Source organism: Heteronotia binoei, chromosome 15 (genome assembly GCF_032191835.1).
Source record: "Heteronotia binoei isolate CCM8104 ecotype False Entrance Well chromosome 15, APGP_CSIRO_Hbin_v1, whole genome shotgun sequence".
NCBI classification, from domain to species: Eukaryota; Metazoa; Chordata; class Lepidosauria; order Squamata; family Gekkonidae; genus Heteronotia; species Heteronotia binoei.
Window position 1 is genome coordinate 31568127 of NC_083237.1, and position 24979 is coordinate 31593105.

A 24979-nucleotide genomic window follows, 5' to 3' on the forward strand; every position below is an offset into this window, starting at 1 on the left:
CAGGACCTTAGGGATTGGAGGAGCCCTGAGTTTTGAGAGGATTCTGGCCATTCTAAGAGCAAGGATGCTTGAGTTGTAACAGGATCCTGGCTGCCTCTCTGAGCCAGCAATTAGCCCAAATGGGCAACAGCCAGCAGAGGGCTATATAGCTGTAGGCTTTGGGAGGAGGCTTTGTGGAAGCAACTAGTCATCTCCCTGAAGTTCTAGCATCCACTCCGGCTTGACTTTGGTTTCTGGACTCCCTAACTTTGGCTTGTGACTTCTGGACTCCCTGACCTCGGTTTCTGGACCTCGGACCTGCAATACGTGTACAGTGATTCGGATTTGGCACCTCGGACCCTCCTGCTTACTGGCTACAGAACTTGGACTGCCCCTGGACTTTGCCTGACCCGGCCCCAGCCATGACAGATTGCTTCCACCCGACAAACACCCACTCCACAAGATGGATGCTGAAGCAAGTGAAACCACAGGACTATTGGCTGTGCTCAAAGCCCAGGTACAGCAGCTAACACAGGCAGTGGTGCACTTGCAGCAACAAACTGCGGCCAGTGCTCCAGCCAAGTGCCCAGTTCCCCCACCTGACAGATTTGGGGGTGCCGTGGAAGAATTTCCTGCTTTCCTAGCACAGTGCCGGCTGTACTTCGAACTGAGAGCATGGGACTTCCTCGATGACAAAACAAAGGTGTGTTTCATCATCAGTCTGTTAAAGGGGCAGGCGGCCAAATGGGCCACACCCTTGCTGGTTGCGTCCTCTCCCCTACTGACTGATTACCAGGGGTTTGAGGCCCACCTGTCTGCTGCCTTCTCAAACCCAGTCCAAGCAGCCACAGCCAACCGGCAGATCAGGGCGCTGAAACAAGGCAACTCCTCGGTGGCTCAGTATGCCACCGAATTCAAGCTCCTGGCCCAAGACTTGGCGTGGAATGAGGCTGCCCAGATGGACCAGTTTACCGAGGGGTTGGCAGAGGAAGTCCTGGATGAACTGGCCAGCGTAGAGCAACCACCCACGCTCCAACAACTTATCACCCTCTGCCTCCGCATCGATGGCCGCCTGGAAAGTCGCCGCCAAGACAAGACCAGAGGGCGCCAGCTCCCTGCGCCGTGCCACTTGGCTCCTCTTTCATCCCTAGCTAGTACCAGCACCGAGGGTGGGCCTATGCAGCTTGGAGCTGCTCGACCCCACCTGACCCCAGAGGAAAAGACCAGACGCCGCACGCAGAATCTGTGCCTCTACTGTGGCACGGCAGGCCACTATGCCTCTGGCTGCCCTGCTAAGCATCGGATACCCGGACCTTTGCTGCCACCACCGCCAAAAGGGCAGCCCCAGGCGTAAGTGGACCCCCCAGCCTGGGGTGACTAGCTGGGTCCTCCGAACAGCGGGCTGATACCCCGGGGCCGTTCCTGCTACCAGTCAAACTCCGTCTGCCGGACGAACGCTGGCTGTTCGTGTATGCCATGCTGGACTCGGGAGTGGCCCACTGTTTCATAGATGCTGCCTTCGTAAAGCAGCACCAGATCCCTGTGCAGACAAAAGAGATTCCGACGCTGGTGGAGGCTATTGACGGGCGTCTCCTCCGTTCTGGGCCCGTCACCCAGGAGACCTGTCCCATCACCTTCCACGTCCAGCAGCACCAAGAACAGCTGCAGTTTAATGTCGCCCACATGCCTCGCTTCCCGCTGATTCTGGGCCTTTCCTGGCTGCAGCTGCACAACCCCATCGTGGACTGGGCCCAGCAGGAACTATGTTTCCGAGACCCCTGTCCTCATCTGACTCCTCCCACCACTCTAGCAGCCGGCATCCCGAGTGGTGGTCCTCAGCTCCCTCCGAAGTATGCGGATTTCGCCGATGTCTTCGAAGAGACAGGAGCTGATCAGCTTCCCCCTCACCGGCCCTATGACTGTGCCATTGACTTGGTACCTGGGGTACCACTCCCGGTGGGGCATCTGTACCCTATGTCGGAGCCTGAGTTGGCAGCTCTGCGAGACTTCCTGGACAAGAACCTGAAACGCAGGTTCATCCGACCCTCGACCTCTCCCCTGTCTGCTCCAGTCCTCTTCGTGAAGAAGAGTGGGGAGCTCCGGCTGTGCAATGATTACCGGGCCCTGAACAAGATCACCATCCATGACCGGTACCCTCCACCACTGATCCCTGAACTCTTGGATCGCTTAAAGGGGGCCCAAATCTACACCAAGCTGGACCTCCGTGGAGCGTACAATTTGGTGCGCATACGGCCCGGAGACGAGTGGAAGACCGCGTTTGGGACCCGATACGGGCAGTACGAGCACCTGGTGATGCCCTTCGGATTGACCAACGCCCCCGCTGTCTTCCAGAGGTTCATGAATGACATCTTCTGGGACCTGCTCGACCGCTTCGCAATCATATACCTAGATGACAGCCTGATTTACTCCCGCGACCCTGCCCAGCACGCCGAGCACGTCCACCAGGTCCCGCAGCGCCTACGAACCCATGGCCTCTATGCCAAGCTGGAGAAGTGCAACTTCGACCTGCGCTCTGTCGAGATCCTCGGTCACATTGTGTCACCGCAGAGGATCCTCATGGACCCGAAAAAAGAGGAAGCGGTCCTGACCTGGCAGGCTCCTCAGAATCGCAAAGACCTGCAGCGATTCCTTGGTTTTGCCAACTACTATCGGCAATTCATCCCGGCCTATGTATCCCTGACAACACCCCTGACTCAACTACTCCGCCCCAAAGAACCCTTCCGCTGGTCCCCAGAGGCCGATAACGCCTTCTCCACCCTGAAGACCCGCTTTGCCACCGGGCCACTCCTGAGATACCCCGACCCCCAGCTTCCCTTTACGGTGGAAGCTGATGCCTCCAACGTGGCCCTGGGAGCAGTGCTGTCCCAGCACGAGGAGCCATCTCAGCCACTCCAGCCCTGCGCCTATTACTCGCGCCAGCTTACTGCCGTGGAGAGGAACTATACCATCTGGGAGAGGGAGTTGCTCGTGATCAAGGCAGCTTTTGAGGTTTGGAGGCATTACCTCGAAGGGGCTCGCCACTCTGTTCAAGTGCTCACTGACCACCGGAACTTAGAGCACCTCCAGACCACCCGCCGTCTCAACCAGTGCCAGATCTGGTGGTCCCTCTTCTTTTCCCGCTTTGACTTCCGGATCTCCTACATCCCCCATACCCAGAACCGGAAAGCAGACGCGCTCTCCCGGAAACCGGAATACGCCCCTGCTTCAACTGAGACCGCGCCCGCTGCTCCCATCCTGCCGCCCTCAGTGTTTGCAGCCACCTCCACTTCACCCACACTCGTGGAGGACATTCGTGCTAGCCAGGCCAACGATCCCTGGATCCAGCAACACCTCCAGGCACTCCAAGATGACTCAGCAGGCGAGTTCACGACTCGGGGCGGCTTCTTGCTACACCGCGAACGCCTCTATGTGCCGCCCGGGCCCTTGCGGGCAGAAGTGCTATGCCTGACCCACGACTCGTTACCCGCCGGGCACATTGGACAGCATAAAACCACCCACTTGCTGACGCGAGAATTCTGGTGGCCATGAGTTCGCTCCGATGTTGCCCATTATGTCAGCTCCTGTGACGTCTGCCGACGGGCCAAAGATGTCCCGGCCAAACCTTCGGGGTTGTTACAGCCCTTGCCCACACCCTCAGGACCCTGGGATACCATCTCGATGGACTTCATCATGGAACTTCCACGATCCAAGGGTCAGACTTGCATCTTGGTGGTCGTCGACCTATTTACCAGGGTGGCCCACTTCATTCCGTGCCCGAAACTTCCCACAGCTCAGGAGACGGCCCAGCTCTACCTGCAACACATCTTTCATCTGCACGGACTCCCAGCCCACCTGATCTCAGACCGGGGCCCCCAGTTCTCCTCTCGGTTCTGGCAAGCCCTCCATTCCAGCCTGGGGACTCGAGTGCACCTGTCCTCAGCCTACCACCCACAGACGGATGGTCAGACAGAGCGCACCAATGCCACGCTAGAGCAATATCTCCGCTGTTACACCTGCTACCAGCAGGACGACTGGACCACTCTGTTGCCTCTAGCGGAGTTTGCATACAACAACACGGTCCATTCCTCCACCCAAATGACCCCATTTGCTGCAACCTACGGGTACTACCCTCGGTTCTTCCCAGCGATCCTGCCACCCACGAATGTCCCCGCCGCCGAGGCCTACCTACAAGAACTCCGCGCCAGCCAAGACTTGCTCCGAGAGCAGCTACAGCGGGCCAAGGAAGCCTATAAACTGGCTGCAAACCGAAAGAGGCAGGAAGGCCCCCCAATCCAGCCGGGGGATCAGGTGTGGCTATCAACTCGCTACCTGTGCCGGCCTGGTCGGTCTCACAAGCTGGATGCGCGTTTCATTAGACCCTACCCCGTCAGAGAACAAATAAACCCTGTCGCCTTCAGGCTCCAGTTGCCACCCCACGTCCGCATTCACCCCGTGTTTCATCGCTACCTCCTTGTTCCAGTTGCACCCCCTGACCCAGCTCGGCCTCCTTGCCCACCGTCGCCACCACCGATGTTGGTGGATGATGAGGAAGAATACAAGGTGCGCCAGATCCTGGACTCCCGGTACCATCGTGGAGGCCTCCAGTACCTTGTGGACTGGGAGGGATACAGCCCAGAAGATCGGTCTTGGGAGCCCGTGGACAATCTTCATGCCCCGGACTTGGTGCAACGGTTCCACAACGACCACCCCAACCTCCCAGGCCCCTCGACGGAGGGGGGCCCTGGGGGGGGGATAATGTCATGGGTGCTGGGGACCCTGCAGAGGAAGTGGAGCCTGCAGAAGAAACTGTGCCCCTGCCACCTGCACCAGTGCCCCTGCCTCCTGCTGGAGAAGTTCCCAGCCCCCCTGCCTCGCCCTCTCGGGTGGCGCGTGTGCGTGACCGCCTCTGTCAGGACCTCAGGGATCGGAGGAGGGCGGCACACTCACAAGTAAGACGCTCCCTGAGCCCTGAGTTTTGTGAGGATTCTGGCCTTTCTAAGAGCAAGGATGCTTGAGTTGTAACAGGATCCTGGCTGCCTCTCTGAGCCAGCAATTAGCCCAAATGGGCAACAGCCAGCAGAGGGCTATATAGCTGTAGGCTTTGGGAGGAGGCTTTGTGGAAGCAACTAGTCATCTCCCTGAAGTTCTAGCATCCACTCTGGCTTGACTTTGGTTTCTGGACTCCCTGACTTTGGCTTGTGACTTCTGGACTCCCTGACCTCTGCTTCTGGACCTCGGACCTGTGATACGTGTACAGTGATTTGGATTTGGCGCCTCAGACCCTCCTGCTTACTGGCTACAGACCTTGGACTGCCCCTGGACTTTGCCTGACCCGGCCCCAGCCATGACACTCTCTAGGAACTGAACTTAACCATAGAGAAACAACAATTCCCATTTTAAAAGGGAGAAAAACTGTCAAATTTGTTAAAAATCAATATCTCTGCCTAGGAAGATAGGAGGAAAACAAAATTAGTCTCATTTAAAAAAGCATGTTCTAAGCTATTGGACATTATACCAGAAACAGTTTACTAAATACTTGGATAAAATATAAGAAATATGGAGACGAGAGAAAACCGCTGTGGATAGTGCCAGCAGAAGTAATAAAAATAACAGCTGAATCCGATGAAGAAAGAGAGATGTCATATAATCAACTGCTCAAAATCCAAGGAGACAAAATTTAATTAAAATCCTCAGAAGAGCTAAATAATAAGTACGATTGGTTTCAAATGCAGCAAATTAAAAGCTTGATGGAAAATGATATTAAATTGGAGGGAATTAGACGAGAACAAACAGAACTGGAAAGGGTCCTGCTTGGAGATAATGAAAAATTGATATCGAAAGTATACAAATTATTATTGAAATGGTCTACAGAAGATCAAGTAGTAAAGTCTCAAATGGTCAAATGGGCAATAAATGTGAACAGAGAAATACAAATGGATACGTGGGAGCACCTTTGGAAGAACTCGATGAAGATCTCAACTTGTCAGAGTATCAAAGAGAACTGTTTTAAGATGATGTATAGGTGGTATATGACTCCGAAAAAGCTGGCCAAGATGAGTAAAAAGATGTAGATAGATGTTGGAAATGTAAAAAACATGAAGGTTCTTTCTTTCATATGTGGTGGACTTGTGAAAAAGTGAAAGAGTACAGGAAGATGATACAACAAGAAATCTTCAACATTTTGGGTTACGACTTTAAGAGAACTGCAGAGACTTTTTTGCTTGGATTACAATTAGAAAAATTTCCAAAGGAAGACAGGACTTTAATTTGGTACTTGCTCTCAGCTGCTAGGACATTGTATGCGCAGCTGTGGAAACAAGAAAAAATACCAGAGAAATGGGACTGGATTAAGAAAGTTTTATTGTGGAGTGAGATGGACAAACTAACTAGAACTCTAAGAGACTATGATTTAGATATATTTAAAAAGGAGTGGAAGAAATTTAAAGAATATATGGAGAAAGAGTGGAATGTAAAAAGACATTGGACAATTTTTTAGTATTAATGAGAAAAAAAAATATTGAACTTTGATCGGTTAGTAGTATCTTTAGTATTGAATTTACATTTATAACTTCGGGGAAGTCAACATTGGAGGGAGGGGGGATTGAAATACCATATGGGTTAGTACAGGAAATGTATAATGAAGTTTTATAACCATATGTTATCAATAAATGGTTAAAACACAAACACTTCCACAGTACAAACATAAAAAGCCAACAATTAAAGAGAACATTATGTCAGCTTGTGTTCCATTGATACTAACCATGCCTCTTATAATGTTTATTTACTTGCAACTAACCCCAATGATCCCCTGTAGAACTTTAGGCATGCCTGAGGGGGAAGAGGAAGGCGGGAGGGAATTGGGCGCCAGAGGCCATAAAGGGTTTTGAAGTGCAGAGGAGTACGGCCGCTTCCCAGGCGCCAGCAAGGACACCAGCCGGGAGGGGGAGTAGGGATGGCCCAACGGAAGAGATAACAAGCGTGTGAATCAAGCACCTCTGAAAGCTGAATGTAACTTTATTATGAGAATGATTTAAACCCCCCAGGCTTTGATGTATCCCCATAAATGCTAGTGTTTGTTCCCTATACGTTATCACTCTCAAAGACCTTCTGCAAGAGTAACATTGTTGTAATCAATAAATGAAACTTATTTTCAAAAGAAAAGAGTTATCTCATTGTTGAAGACTCTCAACATTTAGATCAGATTTCATTTTCAAAGAGAGTGCAACAATTAATCCAACATGAGCCAACATGGTGTAGTGGTTAAAACTGATGTTCCCAAATCTGGAGAACTATGTTTGATTCTGCTCTCCTCCACATGAAGCCATCTGAGTGACCTTGTCTTTCAGAGTTCTCTCAGCCCCCAAAATAAGCTTGTGCTAAAAGAACTAATACTTCAGGCAGCTAGACAATCCTCAGATCTCCTGACTATGCTACACACAGTGCCATGCAGTAATTTATTTTTAAATTTACATTAAAACCTACCATTCAATTTCTGTTTTATTTGCCAAAACACAAGAAAGGGTTTCCAAGTTGTCAGATATGAAGATTTTCACTGCCTTCTGTCTTTTAAACAAATTATTTTGCTTAATTGCAGAATTTTAGCTATTTGCAAATCCAACTTTTAATGTTCATATTTATCACAAATTTCTGATTCTGAGCCAATAGTATGTTGCTTGGCAATATAAAATCTAATACCATACATTTGAATTCTTTAAAAAAAAATCTGAAATGAGGCGTAACATTTTAGGGGTTCTTGGATGTCAGAGATTTAGTATATGATTAATTCCTTCCACAAACATTTGTACAAATAGATATGATCCCAACTAGGAATGGGTATAAACCTCATCACGAACCTAAATCTGTCATGAAAATCACCCGGTTCATTGTTTGCGAGCCAAAAGTCATGCAGTCATGTCAACAAACCTCCCACGAACCTCCATGGTTTTTTTTGAAGGTTTATGCAGTTCGTATTGGTGGTTCACATGGCAGACATTGGTGCTTATCAAAGAAACAGGGGGGATGGACTTCTGCAGCCTTGGAAACACCACTAGTGGCTTCCAAAACTCAACAGGCAATACTGGCTGCCACAAGAGAGCTCCCATTCTGCTTTATGGATCCTTGACTTCTGCACCTCTGGGCACTCCCCTTTGGCTTAGTATCATCAGCTGCCTTTGCTGTGCCTGTGCTTTATATTGGTTTTCCAACTTTTCACCTCACTCCTGCACTTACAGGCCTCCCACAAACCCTTGCATCAAAGCCCTTGCATCAAAAAAATAAGCAATAAGTGTGTTCTGCTGCTCGATATTTGTGAATCAATAAGCTTCTATGGGTACAAAGGAAAGGAAGAAGTTAAGCATTAAAAAAAAACACAGGAAGGCAGATGAAGGCCAAATGTTAAATTATATTAGCACCAGAATTGTTTTAAATTATTTTAATTGCTATTACTTAATCTGTCCTAATTGTTAAATCCTTGCATTTATCTGTTTTATTGTTTTGGTACTTGCTGTGAGCCGCCCTAAGCCTGCTTCAGAGGGGAGGGCGGGATATAAATCCAATAAATAAAAATAAAATAAAATAAAACAGTACTTACTGCTGGTGAAACTGCTCAGCAATGGGCCAAGCTGCCTTAGGAGAACATAAGAAGAGCCTTGCTGCATCAGTTCATCCATTCCAGCATCCTGTTTCATGCCCTGGCCAACCAGTTACTATGGAGGGCCAACAACAGGACATAGAGGCCAAGGCCTTCTGTTGTTGCTTCCTAGCACTGGTTTTCAGAGGTTTGCTGCCACGTTAGCCATCATAGCTAGTAACCATTGATGGATCTATCCTCCATGTGTGGAAAAACAAATAACAAAAGAGAGGTATGACCACCAGTGGGTTGCATACATGATTTACTTCAAGAAGATTCCAGGATCAATCCTTGGATTTTCCAGTTAAAACAATGTTGGACAGTGAGTCTGGGAAATACCTGACTGAGATCTGGAGAACTACTGGAGTCCAAAATACAGGTATCCTTACCGAAGAATTTGCCAGGAAGGTCTCAAAGCTCAGTGGTGTGGTGGCATAGATACATCGTTGCAGAAGGTTACAGGTTCACTTCCTAGCATCTCCTGCAAAAAGGAACTGAAAGTAATCAAAGAGGGGAAGATGCTTCTCTACCTGAGACCAGGGAGAAATCTCCTGTTTTCAGAATGAATCACTCAGATTGCCTCAAGTGTCTCCTCAAGCTGGTAGGTTGCCTGGTAGGGAAACTGAATGGTTGTTTTTCTGCCATGCCATAAAGAGCCTTTTGTTCAGCTTTGCAGGAATGTGATTTGAGGAGACAAAGTCTTGTCAGATAGTTATCTATCCAGTTGTTCATTCCATTAAGTCTGATCTCTGCTACGCCAGGGCAAAATCCAACCACATCTCCCATGGAATCAGTTTTTTTTTTAATGGGATAAGAAAATCTCATGGGTTTTCCTTTATGCCTCTTACATTCATGTCATAGCTAGCATTGGAGAAACCACAGACAGACAGATATGTCTGCATACACAATATAGACAAGGCATATTAATTAAAACATTGCAATAAGCAAACCAATACATGATAACAAAACCACAGCACTGAACCACTGGCAGGCAGATGTGGGGAACAAGGTGGCCCACCATAATGGTTTCTCACATGTGGCAAGATTCTTAGCGGACCTCATTTTTGAAACCAAAGCACAGGCCTACCTTATCAGAAACAGGGCAGACAACTCTAGTCCCATCACAATGGAGAATCCCACAAAAGTGTTGAATTCAAATGAAAGTCAAACAGGCAGATGTGGGGAACAAGGTGGCCCACAATGATGGTTTACTCACAGGTGGCAAGATTCTTAGTGGATCTCATTTGTGATATCAAAGTATGGGTTTCCCTTAGCAGAAATAGGGCAGGCAATTCCAGTCCCATAACAATATAGAATGCCACAAAGGTGTTGCTGAATTCTAATGCAAGTCAATTGGGCAAAACTAGAACACACACTCATGAAGCATGATACAACTGCAAGGTTATCATAGTGGCACAAGAGAAGTTGGAAAGCAGAGATAAGGCATGATCCTACCAGCTTGTCTGCTGGTGGAAAAAGGACCACCCAGAAAGGCTTTAGTGGGGATAATGGGATGGATGGACAAAAGCCACACGAGATGACGGCTGTAGTAAGAAGGGTAATAGATTGAGATTCAGTGAAGAAGCTGGCTGGATCCCTCTAGCTTCTACTTTTTGTCTTTCTATTCACGTACACAGCAGAAGTGAGGGGGAACATAACAAAAAATGAAACATACAGTTGAGGAGAACTCAGCACTGCCCCATTACTCAGTGCTGGTTGACCAGAATCTTTTTGTTCCATTTGTTGCATTTTATATTCCATTCTTGTAATTTATTAACCCATTTATTTCTTCCATGTGCATGAAATGTCTAAAAAAGAAATCCAAAGCCCAAATAAGGAGTCCACTTCTCTCAAGACCTATGCTTTAGATAAGTAATCTGTTCTGCTTGATATCTGCCATGCTTTGCATGGGTACCATTTCTTCATTAGGGACTACCTCATTCCAAGGGGATGCATGCAGGAGCACATCTGGCTGACGTTGAATGTCTTAGGTTTCAGCCACTAGCTTCCCACTTGGCTGTCAGATGCTACATTCACAACCTAGAACATCTGTCAAACCGGTTGGGTGACATTTTGTCCGCCTTTCTCATGGCTGGGTATTAAAGCATCAGAGTCTTGCAGAGAAGTGAGTCCTGTCACCCAGAGGGCATCCCTCTTGCTGCTATTCGCTTTCCTGAGAAGGATTAATTGATAACAGAAGATCTCAGTGGGTTCCAAAAAGTGAATCATGATACAGAAACAAGGAGTAACCAAATGTGGACTGGCAGAAGTCCTTCTGCTGGTGTTGGCTGCCTTGTTGATAGGAAGAGGAATGTGTACACGTTATTATGGATATAATCCTTGTGATGAGGAAGAAGCACCCAACAGAGGTAAGGGTTTGAAAGGAGATGATCCTTTTATATTTAGAGGTGAGTGAGAGCTGGTCAGTTAGAAGGATCTGCTGTGGGACCAACCTCCAGTGTAGTGTAGGAATTGGTGTATTGGGACACAGTCTGGGAGAGTGGGGTTCAGTCCCCACCATGTCATGACACTCTCTGGGTAATGGTTGATTAGTTACTCAGCCTAACCTATTTCCATGTGAAGATAACCACTGAGGGAGGGGAGAACTACTTATGTCACACAGAGCTTCTTGGAGGATGGGTGACCTAAACAAAGAGTGATGGATGGGATTTCTAAATTATTGTAACTAGATGGTAGATTTGACAGCCAAGGATTCCTGAGGTTTCCATGGACAAGATACATATGGTTACTGAGGGTGGCTTAATTGTCTGTTTCCATGCTGTCCATTTCTATGGGCAAGTTAAAGTAATTAAAGGGCCATTTCACCCTTCCAGTGAGTAAAGTAGGAGTAAAAGCTTGGTGTTTGCAATTGGTTACAACTTCTAGTACAGTGGATAAGGATGGCTCTTGATTAATTGTACAGTGTGACATGTTTCTGTGTGTGGAACAGCAAGGGTGGAACAACAGAAAAAAGCAAAAAGAGAACAGATTCTGGTTTCCAATCCACTTATAGGATAGTGATGCTTAAAGATTGTAGTGAGTGCAAGTATGACAGCCAGGTCTTTGGGTTTCCAGCTCTGCAAAGGGAAATCAAGCAGATAGAAGAGCCCAATCCAGCTAATTTCTCCCAGGATCAAAACTAGACTACTGGAACTCAAAGGAGGGACATGGGGATCAGAGCTCCTGGATTTCCCAAATTAAGGAAAAGTTTGGGATTTAAGTAGGGATGCCACCCTCGAGGTGGGACCTGGGGATCCCTTGGAATTACAGCTGACCTCCAGACTACAGAGATTAGTTTCCTTGGGGAAAATGGTTTCTTTGGAAGGTGCTTCATAGCACTGTACCTCACTGAGGTCCCTGTCCTCCCCAGTTTCCACCCCCAAATCTTTGGGAATTTCCCAACCTAGAGTTGGCGACCCTATGTCCCCCATCCCATGCTGGTGGTCTAGGGTCTTGCCAAACCTAATGTTGAGGTGTTAATCAATGTGGAATACAGAACTATTTATTTATTTAATTTAGAACTCATTTTTCTTCCTGATTGGGGCCCAAAGTGGCTTACAATATTCTCCCCCTTCTCCATTTTATTATCACAACTACCTTGTGAGGTAGGTCCAGCTAAGAGTGTGTAACTAGCTCAAAGTCATCAGCAAGCTTCCATGGCAGAGCAGGGATTCAAACCTGGGCTCCCCAGATTCTAGTCTGATACCACACTGTCTTCTATGCCCTGCTGGCTCTACATCACCAGGCTGGAGAGATGCTTCCTATCTATCACACTTTGTCCTGTTCTTCCTCCAAGGAACTCAGGGTTGTGTTTGTGATTCCTCACAGCAACCCTGAGAAGTAGGTTACAACAGAAAAAGAATGACTGCTCACAATCACCTAGTGAGCTCCACGATCAAAGAGGGATTTAAACCCAAACTTCTCTCATCTGCCTGGCATGCTAACCTTACCAGCTCTAGGCACAGCTTTCTTACCAGGTAGATTTTATGTAGAGACACCAGGGATTGAACCTCTGACATTTGCCATACAAAGTATATGCTGTTCCACTGAAGCCTGGCCTCAAAACACAGGCATGAAGCCCATCTCAGGATCTTGTTAAACTTAGGGGATTGTTGATTTGCCTAACCTTTAATTGTTGTACATGTTTGGTGACTGGCAGTTGAGTGGGTGAGATCCTGCCAGCTGTTTTGCTCTATCTTGCTCAGTTCTCATTTTCACTACAACCCCCATTCCACCTGGCTTATTTCCCAATTGGGGTCCATTACCCCCAGCATGGCCTTTTTGGGTGGTCATAAGAGAATCCTCCTCTCCCTTTTCACCAGTAGAAAAGTTAGTTGGATCATTGCCAAAGGATTAACTGACTCAATTTAGAATTCGTTATACTTGTGTGGTGAAATGGAGTTCTCCTGTTATATCAGTGAGGGAAATCTGTTCATACAAGTGATCTCTTAGGATTAAAGCCTTTCCAGTCCTATTGACTGTGGTGGAACTGGACAAGCTAGGACTCAGGGCTCAGACCCCAAAGCTACTTCCAGTCAGAGGGTCATCTGAAAGAGGCAGAAATAAAACAAGGTGCAAAAATAATGCTGTTGGGCCAGAACAAAGGTATCTGTTGTCTGTCCTAATCCAGCAATGGAGGACCAGAGTGTCCAGGACACCTGAAAAGCAGATAGTGAATCTCTGCCAAATCTATAGGTGAGTCAAATAGATCTCACTTTCACTCATATGTAGCATTGTTTCCTTTGTTTGTACCATGTCTGATTCCGCACTAACCTTGCTCTGCACCAGGCTTCTGTTTCTCTCTGGAGCAAGCTAGCAATTTCGCACCAGCTGCTCCATGCAGCCATTTTGTGTGAGGAAAACCCGCAGTTTGCTAAGCTGCAGCATAAACCTGTGTTGTTTTTTTTGTTTGTTTGTTTACACTGCGGCACGGCAAATTGTGGGTTTTCCCTGCGCAAAATGGTGGTGCAGAGCAGCTGGTGCAAAATTGCTAGCTTGCTCTGGAGAGAAATGGAAGCCTGGCACAGAGCAAGGTTAGTGCAGAATCAGCCCATGTCCTCCCAGAAAGCTGGTTCAGCACTCGTAGTAATCATTCAGTTATTATATCATGTTCTTATAACCACCTTGCAAAATCCAAACTCTGAAATCAAGAAAGAGAGGTAGTTGTTGAAAGGAGATGAGTTTTGTGAGGATCAAAGTTTATGTTTCAATAGTACATCCTTCATGGTCAAAATGGGATATAAATACAGTGGGTGGGACCAGGCCAAGTCCAAGTCTCCTAAGGCTACAGGAAGGTTTCGCAGTTTGCTTAGTGGAATGGTAAGATACAGGCCAGTGTCTCTCCTGAACCAGAGAAGTAACCAAAATGTTAAAAAAAATAGAAAAAGAAAACTCCACAAGCTGTGACCATTGTCTATTTAAAGAAGGTAATGAAGATCATTAAATCTGCCCAAAGTCAGATGTTCAGTACTGTCTATAAAGGAGTGCAAGAATCCCAGTATTAAGAGACAATTTATCCACAATGCAGATGCCAGAAAACAGAGGACTATAGTCAAACAGCAGAAGGCATTTGATAAGACAAATCTGAAATTTCCATGAGATTCTAAAAAAGGTAGGAAAATGAAAGTTTTATTTTCAAAAATGGCCAAAAAAGTAGTTAAAATCCTACTTACAAATCCAGATACAAATCCAGCCAAGGTTTTAAATTTACTTATAGATGGGATTAACAGTTTTTAAATCAGTCATTAAACCAGTTGCCTCTGGTTTGATCTACAAGCAACATCTGGTGATATTTAAAATGGGGGGAATGAATGTGGGGAAGATGCCTATCTCTTTACCAGAGGTTTAATAAGGTGCATTTCTACGTATTAAACCTCTGGTAAAGAGAAAGGCATCTTTCCCCCATTCATGTGGCAATGTTTACAATAGGCATAGTGTTTTTATTCTCAGGTCATTTCCAAGATATTCTCTGTCATGTGCAGAGAAAGTGTGCTAGGCATGGTAGCCTGTTCTTTCTATGTTTGGTCCCATAATATCCAGTGGTTAACAAGCAGGTCAAATCCATGGATTTCCTGTGGTGTGAAGCCTTGCCAAGGCTGGATTAAGACATGCTGAGGCCCTGTAAAATAGTCAAAAGGCCCTCTAGCATTACCAAAAATGGTAATTCAGGGATTTTCTACATGTTTTTCCCCCCTCTTTGGTTCTGGTGCTTCAGTTTATCCCTGGATTTCTGCATGTATTTTTGTGCCTTTAGTTTTTTGCTTTTGTTATTCCCTGTTTTTTCGTTTCCTGGTTCTTTTGAAACCATTTTTACCCTAATCTTTTTCTGGAAGCCAATATTGAGTCACCCCCCCCCCCCACCCTGGATGAAGTTGCCAAAGCAAGCTGCTCATCCTAAGAGCCAGTATGGTGTAGTGGTTAAGTGTGCGGACTCTTATGTGGGAGAACCGGGTTTGATTTCCCACTCCTCTACTTACAGCTGCTGAAATTGCCTTGGGTTAGCCATGACTCTCACAATAGTTGTCCTTGAAAGGGCAGCTGCTGTGAGAGCTTTCTCAGCCCCACCTACCTCATAGGGTGTCTGTTGTGGGGGGGAGAAGATATAGGAGATTGTAAACCACTCTGAATCTCTGATTCTGAGAGAAGGGCAGGGTATAAATTTGGAGTCTTCTTCTTCTTTTCATCTTCCATTGTGGGTGCCAGGCCAGGAATGGACCCTTCCAGGGTCACTTTTGTTTCCCAATCTGCCCCATAAAGCTCCTTCTAGTACTCATTTATACAATGAGCATAATCTATACCAGGAAGAGCATCTAGGCTGCCATTGGTGTGTCATAGAGGGAAAACTTCACATACTGGTGAGCAGGTCTGCTGTCAAAAGAGAGAACCTTTGGGCCTAGAGATACAATGGATTAGATTCTGACTAAATTTTTGCTAACAGATGGACTGAGAAAATTTCTTTCAATTTCTTCTTCCTGCAACACACCCCAGATTTGCCACTCATGCTGTTCTTGAGAGTCCCCTATTTCCAGGGCCGGTGCTAGGCTTTCGGTGCCCTAGGTGAATCACCCACTAACGCCCCCTCCATTATTTAAAAATATAGGGAAATTGAAGAGTTCCAAACTTGAAACTTTTCACATATTTAATTTACTGATTTTAAATTTTTCAAAAAAAAGGTGATGTTATAAAAAAAATTGTGAGAATAAGTGCTTGCCGGCCATGTCAGGCAGGAGGGTGGCAGGATATGATGAGGTGGGAGGCCAAGTCACACATCGGGGAGAGGGGGTGGCTTGGCTTTGTTGAGGGCAGCTTGGTGATGGGAGAGGACAAGGTGACAGTGGTCAGGAGCCAGAGTCATGCGTCAAGGAGGGGGTGCCCAGTGGTGCCCCCTAGGCCAGGTGGTGCCCTAGGTGACTGCTTACTTTGCCTACTCCCACACACTGGCCCTGCCTGTTCCCCAGGAACAGCATTTTAGGGAGATATGTGGGCTGTAGTGTGTTTGAGTGGGGGGAGGAACGTAATGTTCCACTGAAAGAAGTGCTTTGTATAAGTGGAAAATCTGGTCTTGATCCAACCCTGTATCTTTTTTGTAACAACTTAGAATGAAAATTAAAGGAATAAATCTTAATAAATCAAAATTTATATCACTGAAGTTCACTGTTCATGGCTGCTCCCTTTGGTGGCCTTCTGCCTTGACTGCTGAATTGCCATGGCTGTGGGCTGGAGATATTTTGTGGGAAGAAGGGTGTGTGAGCTTGCCGGGAATGTTATATGCCATCCAAGTGATTATGGGATAAGAGAGATCAGGGCTGCTTGATTTACACTGAATAGCAATCTGGGCGGTGTGACAGATAGGATTAATGATCTATGGGAGTGCATTGTTTGGGGCGTGTGCAATCTGGGGTGGGGAGGACATCTCCCTGTGTGTGAATATTTGAGGGGGCGAGATATACAGAACCAAAACCATTTCCCAGTGAAATCTCTGAGGACAGAATGGTTATGGAAGAGAGTTTGTGAATAATGGTGTGTCAAATTTTTGTGGATTCTTGCAATAAGAACTGCCATTTTAGAAATGTGAAGGTATTCACAAAATAGTTCAGCCTTCCAATCATTTTGCTGATTATTTTGCATTGGCTTGCAGACATTATTCCCCAGACCTTCACAAACTGTGGGAGGGAAGCAACATCTTAGGGCAAAAACTCATTTGCTTGAATTTCAAAATAATCATCTTTGGATTTTGAGAATCCTCAAGCAAAGATTCCCCTCAGGGCTCCACTTAAGTCACCTATGACCAATTCCAACCATTACAGGAAAGCTTTTTTTGTAGCAGGAACTCCTTTGCATATTAGGACACACACCCCTGATGTCAGTCCTCCACTAGGTCCTGTAATAAGAGCCCTGTCAGCTGTGTGGCCTAATATGCAAAAGAGTTCCTACTAATCACATGACTTGCTTGTTTCTTTAATTCTCTGTAGGGACCAAGGCCCCAAGAAATGTGTCCCTCTAATCCATTTCTAGTAGTCCTATTGTGGTAAAATGGTGAGAAGACTTTGGATTCAAATCCCCATCCAACCACCAGGTTCCCTTGGTAACTTTGGACCAGTCACTTTCTTTCAAAACAGCTCGAGGAAAAAACCTGAGGAGGAGGAGAGTGTCATGTATGCCTCCCTGATAACTTTGGATGAAGAGTGGGAGAAAAATGTGATAGCTGAGCAAGAAGGTTGTTCCTCAGCACTGCTCTACTTTCAACTGGATATGCACCACATTTTGAGAGAGTATTGCTATGGTTGCCTTGGCAACAGGCTGTATCCCTTCTTTCCCTGACACTCAGTGAACACACATACACCTTTCCATAAAACAGTGAAAAAAATTGCTGAAAAGAGGGAGGAACCTTTGCTTTGTGGGAGGAGAAAATGGTTATGAAACTTATTCCTATTCCAGTTCATCCATATTTCAGAGGTGTTCCACAGGAGGAGTTCTATGTTTGTACAATGTATACCTTCGCAATAAAATTAACCTTTATGACATCTTTCAATGAATTCTGGGAGCCGTAGTTGTCAGAACTTGTAACTTTCCTGTGTGCTGTTAGCCGGACTGACTCCATATTGTAACCAGATACTAACCCAGTGCAATCTGCTGTAGGCCACTAACCAAAATTCCTATGCATTTCAAACAAACTGTGATCACTGGAGGGCGACAGATAGCCTTTGGTCAACATCTGCAGGTGCCCCTTCGCAGAACAACGCAAAATATTCACAGTAGAAGAAGAAGATATTGGATTTATATCCCGCCCTCTACTCCGAAGAGTCTCAGAGCGGTTCACAATCTCCTTTACCTTCCTCCCCCACAACAGACACCCTGTGAGGTGGGTGGGGACGAGAGGGCTCTCACAGCAGCTGCCCTTTCAAGGACAACCTCTGCCAGAGCTATTGCTGACCCAAGGCCATGCTAGCAGATGCAAGTGGAGGAGTGGGGAATGAAGATAAGAGTACGCACATTTAACCACTACACCAAACTGGCTCTCCAGAAGAAGACAGGAACAAACAATCATTCGACACAAACAGGAATGTTACAGTATAATAAAAAGTAGAGACATCACCCTGCCAACAAAAGTCCATATAGTCAAAGTGATGGTATTCCCAGTGGTAATGTATGGCTGTGAGAGCTGGACCACAAGGAAGGCCGAGCGCAGAAGAATAGATGCTTTTGAGCTGTGGTGCTGGAGAAGAATCTTGAGAGTCCCTTGGACTGCAAGAAGATCAAATCAGTCAGTCCTAAGGGAAATCAACCCTGACTGTTCCCTGGAAGGTCAGATGCTGAAGCTGAAGCTCAAATACTTTGGCCACTAAATTAGAAGGGAGCACTCCCTGGAGAAAATCTTGATGCTAGGAAAGACAGAAGGCAAAAGAAGAAGGGAACGGCAAAAAATGAGATGGCTGGACAGTGTTACTGATGTAAACCAATTTGAGCAGACTTCGGAGGATGATGGAAGGCAGGAGGAACTGGCGTGACTTGGTCCATGGGGTTGCAAAGAGTTGGACTTGACTGTGCGACTGAACAACAAAGTTATTAGGTTGATGTCTAACTAGTTTATTTGACATAGGCATGCCTCATGAAACCTGCAAGCAGTCTGAAAGACACACACTGTTTGGTTGATAAATGGCTAATGATTAAGTGGATTATCCTTTTGCCAGTTACATTTGCTACTGCTTCTGTGTTCATTGCTTTGTTACTCTATAGCAGATGGCTCAATAACTCAGCATGGCATGACTGACAGGCAGCTTTTGTTATGATGTGATTTGGGCGAGTGGTTTTTAATGGATTCCAAAGCATGGATATAATGAAGACAAAGTCTTGACACTAATTGAACTAATGAATATGGAATGCCAAGATGACTGCACTAGACAAATTGGTTGTTATGCTCAAATCCATCTGACATAACTGTGCTGGAGTTTGGGAAGATCCTTCTTTGCTCAGAATTAGATAATCTGTTTCTGCTCATGGTCATCTAAGACTTTCTTACGCTTACCCCCTGGACCATTTTTGTGATTTAATCTGCCTCCTCTTAAGTTTCTATTTGTTCTGCTGGGGAAAACATGCAGGCTAACAGTCCCCCCCGCACACCCAGGGCTTTTTTTTGTAGTAGAAACTCCTTTGCATATTAGGCTACACACCCCTGATGTAGCCAATCCTCCTGGAGCTTACAGTAGGCCCTCTGCTAAGAGCCCTGTAAACTCTTGGAGAATTGGCTACATCAGGAGTGTGTGGCCTAAAATGCAAAGGAGTTCCTGGTACAAAAAAAACTCTGCCCCCACCCAATGTTCAGGTATACATATGGATATAAACAGGGCTCTTTTTGAAGAAAAAGCCCAGCAGGGACTCATTTGCATCTTAGTCACAGCCCCTGACATCACCCTTATTTTACATAGGGCTTTTTGCAGAAAAAGTCCAGCAGGAACTTATTTGCATATTAGGCCACACCCCCTGACACTAAGCCAGCCGGAACTGCATTCCTGTGCATTCCTGCTCAAAAAAAGCCCTGGATATAAGTAAAACACTACACAACAAGAACCTTGAGATGAACTGATGTGCAGTTACATCAAGACTGCTTTTTTTGGTCAATGTTTAGTCAATGTGCAGATGCTCACCAAGAACAGCAGTGGGGAACAGGAGGAAGAGATATAAATGAGCTAAAGGAATGGAAAATTACATCAAACTGCACATTCCAATTGCATAATTAATTACTGAAAATTTTTAAAACCTGATTCACACAGTCAAAAGAATGAGGGGAGTGAATAGACCATGCCACTTTAGACTGAAGGTGGTGGATTCCAGCTTTGACTATTTCTTCACATTAAAAGAAAAAAAATCCCTGAAAACAGAAAGCTAGCATGACAGGGAGAAATATTCTACCTGTCTCTTTGGGTGTGGTGTTTGTTTTCTATTTGCAGGAAGCTTTTAACAGAGGGAAACATTCCAAAAATGTGGTCCTGTACCAGGGTTTGAAGTGGTACGGTTCATTTTGTACTACTTATTTCTTCTGAATGTTTCTTCTACATCGACATTCATTCAGGATGAGTACAAATTCAATGCTCCCTCTAAGTTGCGGAGCCTTGCGAGCAAATATTCTACTCTGTGAGCTACTGGCATTAAAGTTGTGAGCAAACAGTTTGGTTACTGCATAGATTAATTTGCTCTGGGGCCATCCTTCCTGAGCTAAGACAAAAATGTGTGAGCCAGAGGCTAAAACATTGAGCTAGCTCACGCTAACTCGCTTAGAGTACAATAGATATTATCCTTATTTTTTTTAAACCCTTAGGGAATGACTTGTTAAAATGTTCTCATTGTGCATTGCTAGTGCAGTCATTCTTCGGGGCAGAGATCCCTTTCCAGGATCGCCAGAAGTTAAATCTTGGAGTGTAGGAAATGCACCCTGTCTCTAGCATGCATGCACATTAATGTGGACACACAAACACTAAGACACTGCAGCACACAGCCTGCCATTTTACATTCAGTTCCATGCAAGGGACAAATAAGACAAACAAATTAATAAGGAGCTTTTGTAAGTCACTGCTCACTTCTTCAGATGAGGCTGGACTGGTGATTGGGATGGGCTACCCCTGTTTACATATTACAAGATATACTATTTTATGTCATATTTCCATCCAGATAGGTTCTTCCAAGCTGGTGAACATCAAAACAGTTCAACATTAAAACAACATTGAAAATAGAGTATATGGTCCAGACTAGATCTATCTCAGGGATGACCAAACTTGCTTAACATAAGTGCAACATAGAATAAACATCAGATGTTTGAGAGCCGCAAGACATGAGCATCAGATGTTTGAGAGCCGCAAGACAGGAAGGAAGGAAGGAAGGAAGGAAGGAAGGAAGGAAGGAAGGAAGGAAGGAAGGAAGGAAGGAAGGAAGGAAGGAAGGAGGGGAGGGAGGTGGGGAGGTGGGGAGGGGAGGAGGGAGGGAGAGGTGGAAAGAAAGCAACTTTAACTTTAAATGCATTTTCCAAGCTGCCAGCTGGCTTGGAGAAGTGATTTAAAGAGACAAATGCCTTTTCCAGTGGAGGATTTGAGAGCCACATACCATCTGTGAAAGTCACAGTTTGGCCACCCCTGATCTATCTCATTACTTAGAAAGCTAAGCAGGGTCAGTCCTGGTCAGGAGACCACCAGGGAAGCCCAGGGTTATGACTCAGAGGCAGACAATGGGAAACCACCTCTGAATGTCTCTTGCCTTGAAAACCCTAAGGGGTTGTCATAAGTTGGCTGCAACATGATAGCAAAAAAAGAGAGTAAAACAATTCAATAAAAACACATAAACATTCATAACACACATGTTGTTTGAGTATCAGTTTATACATCTGATGCTAATGGTGTAATGAATGGGTTTGAACAACCAGGTTAGAGAACAACAGGAGTTTTGTGACCCCGTCAAGATGAAAATCTTAACTGTGGAGATTAACTTTTTTGCTATCAGATGCAGCCTGTAGAAGATTTTGTCAGCCGCAAGGAGGAAACCTCAGATTGATTGATTGATTTACAATCCAATCTGGAAATGAATCTCTCCTGAGCAAAGGAGGCTGGCAAAAGCCTTGAAGGAAAGAAGTGGGGCTGAAAAGTAAAAGAATGCAGTACGCAGAAGGCAGAGTACAGTTTCAGCGAGGGGATGGGATTAGGGAATTTGGTCTGGGATCATCTGTAGGACAAACAGGGAGTCCCTGTTTTCAACTGCGGCATGTTGGAAGGTAAGCATGACAGCTCTCCTGTCTTCAGGGCAGCCTAAGAGCCAGTTTGGTGTAATGGTTAAGTGTGCGGACTCTTATCTGGAAAAACCAGGTTTGATTTCTGACTCCTCCACGAGCAACTGGGGAGTTTTCCCAGAGAGTTTACCGCGGAGCGACGTCCCTCTTCACTGCGCAGTGTCTGCGCGGATTTCCCACCAACTGCTCCACATAACCAGGAAGAGCCGTGGCTTTTGTGTCGCTAATGTAAACTGGTTTTTAGCGGTTTACATCTGCGCCGCAAAAGGTCCAGCACTTCCTGGTTCTGCGGAGCAGTTGGTGGGAAATCCGTGCAGACGCTGTGCGGTGAAGAGAGATGTCGCTCCGTGGTAAGCTCTGTGGGAAAACGCCCAGACTGGAGTGACTTTGGGTCAGTTATAACTGTTCTGGAAGAGCTCTCTCAGCCCCACCTACCTCACAGGGTGTCTGTTGTGGGAAGGGGAAGGGAACAGAGATTGTAAACTGCTCTGAGACTGCTTCGGGTAGTGAAGGGCAGGATATAAATTCAATCTCCTTGAATGAATTCCACTTTAGCTCATGCCACAGGAGTGGAACTCTAGAGGTACATAACCTTTCAAGCTTTCTGCCATCCAGGTTTTTTGCCAGTAGATTGTGAATCACTGGCAGTAATTCTGGCTTTGGATGTGGCCACATGCCTCACCCTTTCCATGGACAGTCTTCACACTGCGGCTTTGTTGCTGGTTGAGAAATAGCTAATCTCACAAAAGGCTACACCCCTCTTCCTCCTACTGTCCTGTGCAGCGACAATTAAAAACACAAACACACATAAACAGGGTTGAATATGTATTGAGAAAGGTAGCAACGGCTGACAAATGGAAAAAAAAGTAAGTCTTTATTCTGTTTCATTGCCTTCCCCCTTATATCTTCACAGCGAAAGAGTCCAGAGAATTATGTAAAAGAAGAAAAGAAAGTGGGAAATTCAGAGAATCTGGTAGACAGAGCAGGTGCTAGACAGAGCAGGTGCAAGATGCTCACTAGCACCACCCCACCCCCCAATTTTAAAAAAACAGAGAATTGTAGGAGAAATGAAGAAACTTAAAACTATTTACATTTTTAATTTACAGTTATTATTTTAAACATTTTTTTAAAAAAAATGTGAGATTAAGCAATAAAAATTGTGAGAATACTACTAGATCCTTTTAGTTGGAGGTGCCAGTGACAAGACCTTGTGCATGTAAGAAAGATGCTCTACCACTGAGCTATGGCTCCCACCCCATGGCTCTGTTAAAGTAGAGTAGGAACGATGAGCGGCAGCACACAACTTCAACAGGCGCTAGTTTTTAGAAACTGTAATTGGCTCTTCTTCAGCTTTTACAATTGGTTAATTTATCCCTGCCAGGCTCCGAGGAGCTCACAGTGCAGGCGTCATCTGCTTTTGCATTTCTCAGGTCTGTAACAAACCCGGGGAATGCAAAAACAGCCGGGCAGTATCTGTGCTCCATAAAGTCTGCTTCCCATTGGGGAAAGCAGGTGCCAAGGAACACACACGCTGCACGTGGGGAGAAGGGGTGCTTGGCAGTGCCCCCTAGGCCAGGAGGCACCCTAGGCAGCTGCCTACTTGGCCTATTCCCGCACACAGGCCATGGGTAGACAGTTTATAACATTATAATGAGATGACAGTTGCTGATTTTTAACTTCCCCTGGTGGCAATAGGGGGAATGGCTGACATGGGGAACTGCAGGGTAAGGAAAATGCAGGGAAACTTGGCATATGGAATCCCTATAATCAATTGTACCAGCAATGAGAAAACCACATGAGCCTGTCTCCACCAGAACACCAGAGAAGTGTCCGTGTAATTAGCTCATACAAAGTTTTCCCTGGAATTTGCAGATCATTTTGCAAACCAATGGCTCTCAGTTTTGTACAACAGGTATTACTTTTGCTGGACTGTTCTCACCAAACAGTAATTTTTGGTTCACATGCTGTTTGAAGTACATAGTAGAGAAAAGCAGTGCCTACCAAGATCAGGGTAAAGGTGGATGGAGAAGAGAGGGACAAATGAGAAAAAGAGCATTCATAAGAGACTGAAGAAGAGATATCATTTTGCAGTCCTTTGATTGGGAGAAGGAGCCAAGGGGTTGCCTGTTTTAAAATTTAACAACCAAAATGACCCACCCACCCACCCACCCACCCACTCACTCTATCTATCTATCTATCTATCTATCTATCTATCTATCTATCTATCTATCTATCTATCTATCTATCTATCTATCTATCTATCTATCTATCTATCGGGTTTTTTATTACTTTACATAACCATAACTTATATGTGAATTTAATACAATTGTCTCCTTCTTGATGACTAGTCATCCTTTCAAGTGAATGGTAGTTCACCATTTAGGCATTTGAATGATGTGTGTGAATATTAACCACACACACACATAGTCGGAATATATATAAAATAGAGGGTGGGTAAGCAGAGATTATGAGCCTCGTGGCAAACCACCCCGTAACAAAAAGCCTGCCAAGAAAATGTTGTGATGTGGCATCACCCCATGGGTCAGTAATGACTTGGTGCTTGCACAGGGGACTTGTTGTTCAGTTACACAGTCAAGTCTGACTCTTTGTGACCCTATGGACCAAGTCACGCCAGGTCCTCCTGTCTTCTACCATCCTCCGAAGTCTGCTCAAATGCATGTTAGTTACACCAGTAATGCTGTCCAGCCATCTAATCTTTTGCCATCTCCTTCTTCTTTTTCCTTCTGTCTTTCCCAGCATCAGGGTCCTCTCCAGTGAGTGCTCCCTTCTCATTTGTTGGGCTATTTCCACCAGATGATCTTGAAAATACATCTGGATTTATCAGGAGAAATTTGTGACTGCGATAATAGGTTTCTGTCAGTTCCCAACCATGAACGTTTGCCAGAAAAAATGCTTTCCTTGTTGCTTCAGGCATCCACTCTGAAATTTATTTGTCAGGTTTCTTCATACTTTGGGGGGATCTTGTTGAAACTTGGTTTATTTATTGATTTTGCTCCATATCAAATGGCTTGCCAAATGTGGTTCTTGTGTGCCTTCAGGGCAGCCAACGGCACAATGTAACAACATTGGTGAAAAGTGTG

At 45.7% G+C, this 24979-nt stretch overlaps 1 protein-coding gene across 1 annotated transcript in view; it reads left to right on the top strand.

Annotated features, from left to right (window-relative positions):
* The first annotated feature begins 10753 nt into the window (after positions 1-10753).
* The window catches only part of LOC132584009 (serine protease 27-like), a 68171-nt gene continuing 53945 nt past the window's right edge, over positions 10754-24979 (top strand). Inside the window, exons 1-3 of the mRNA XM_060255777.1 lie at positions 10754-10977; positions 19481-19498; positions 21257-21265. Coding sequence (XP_060111760.1) covers positions 10836-10977; positions 19481-19498; positions 21257-21265 — 169 coding nt within the window. The 5' untranslated portion in view covers positions 10754-10835. The remainder of the gene's footprint in view (positions 10978-19480; positions 19499-21256; positions 21266-24979) is intronic.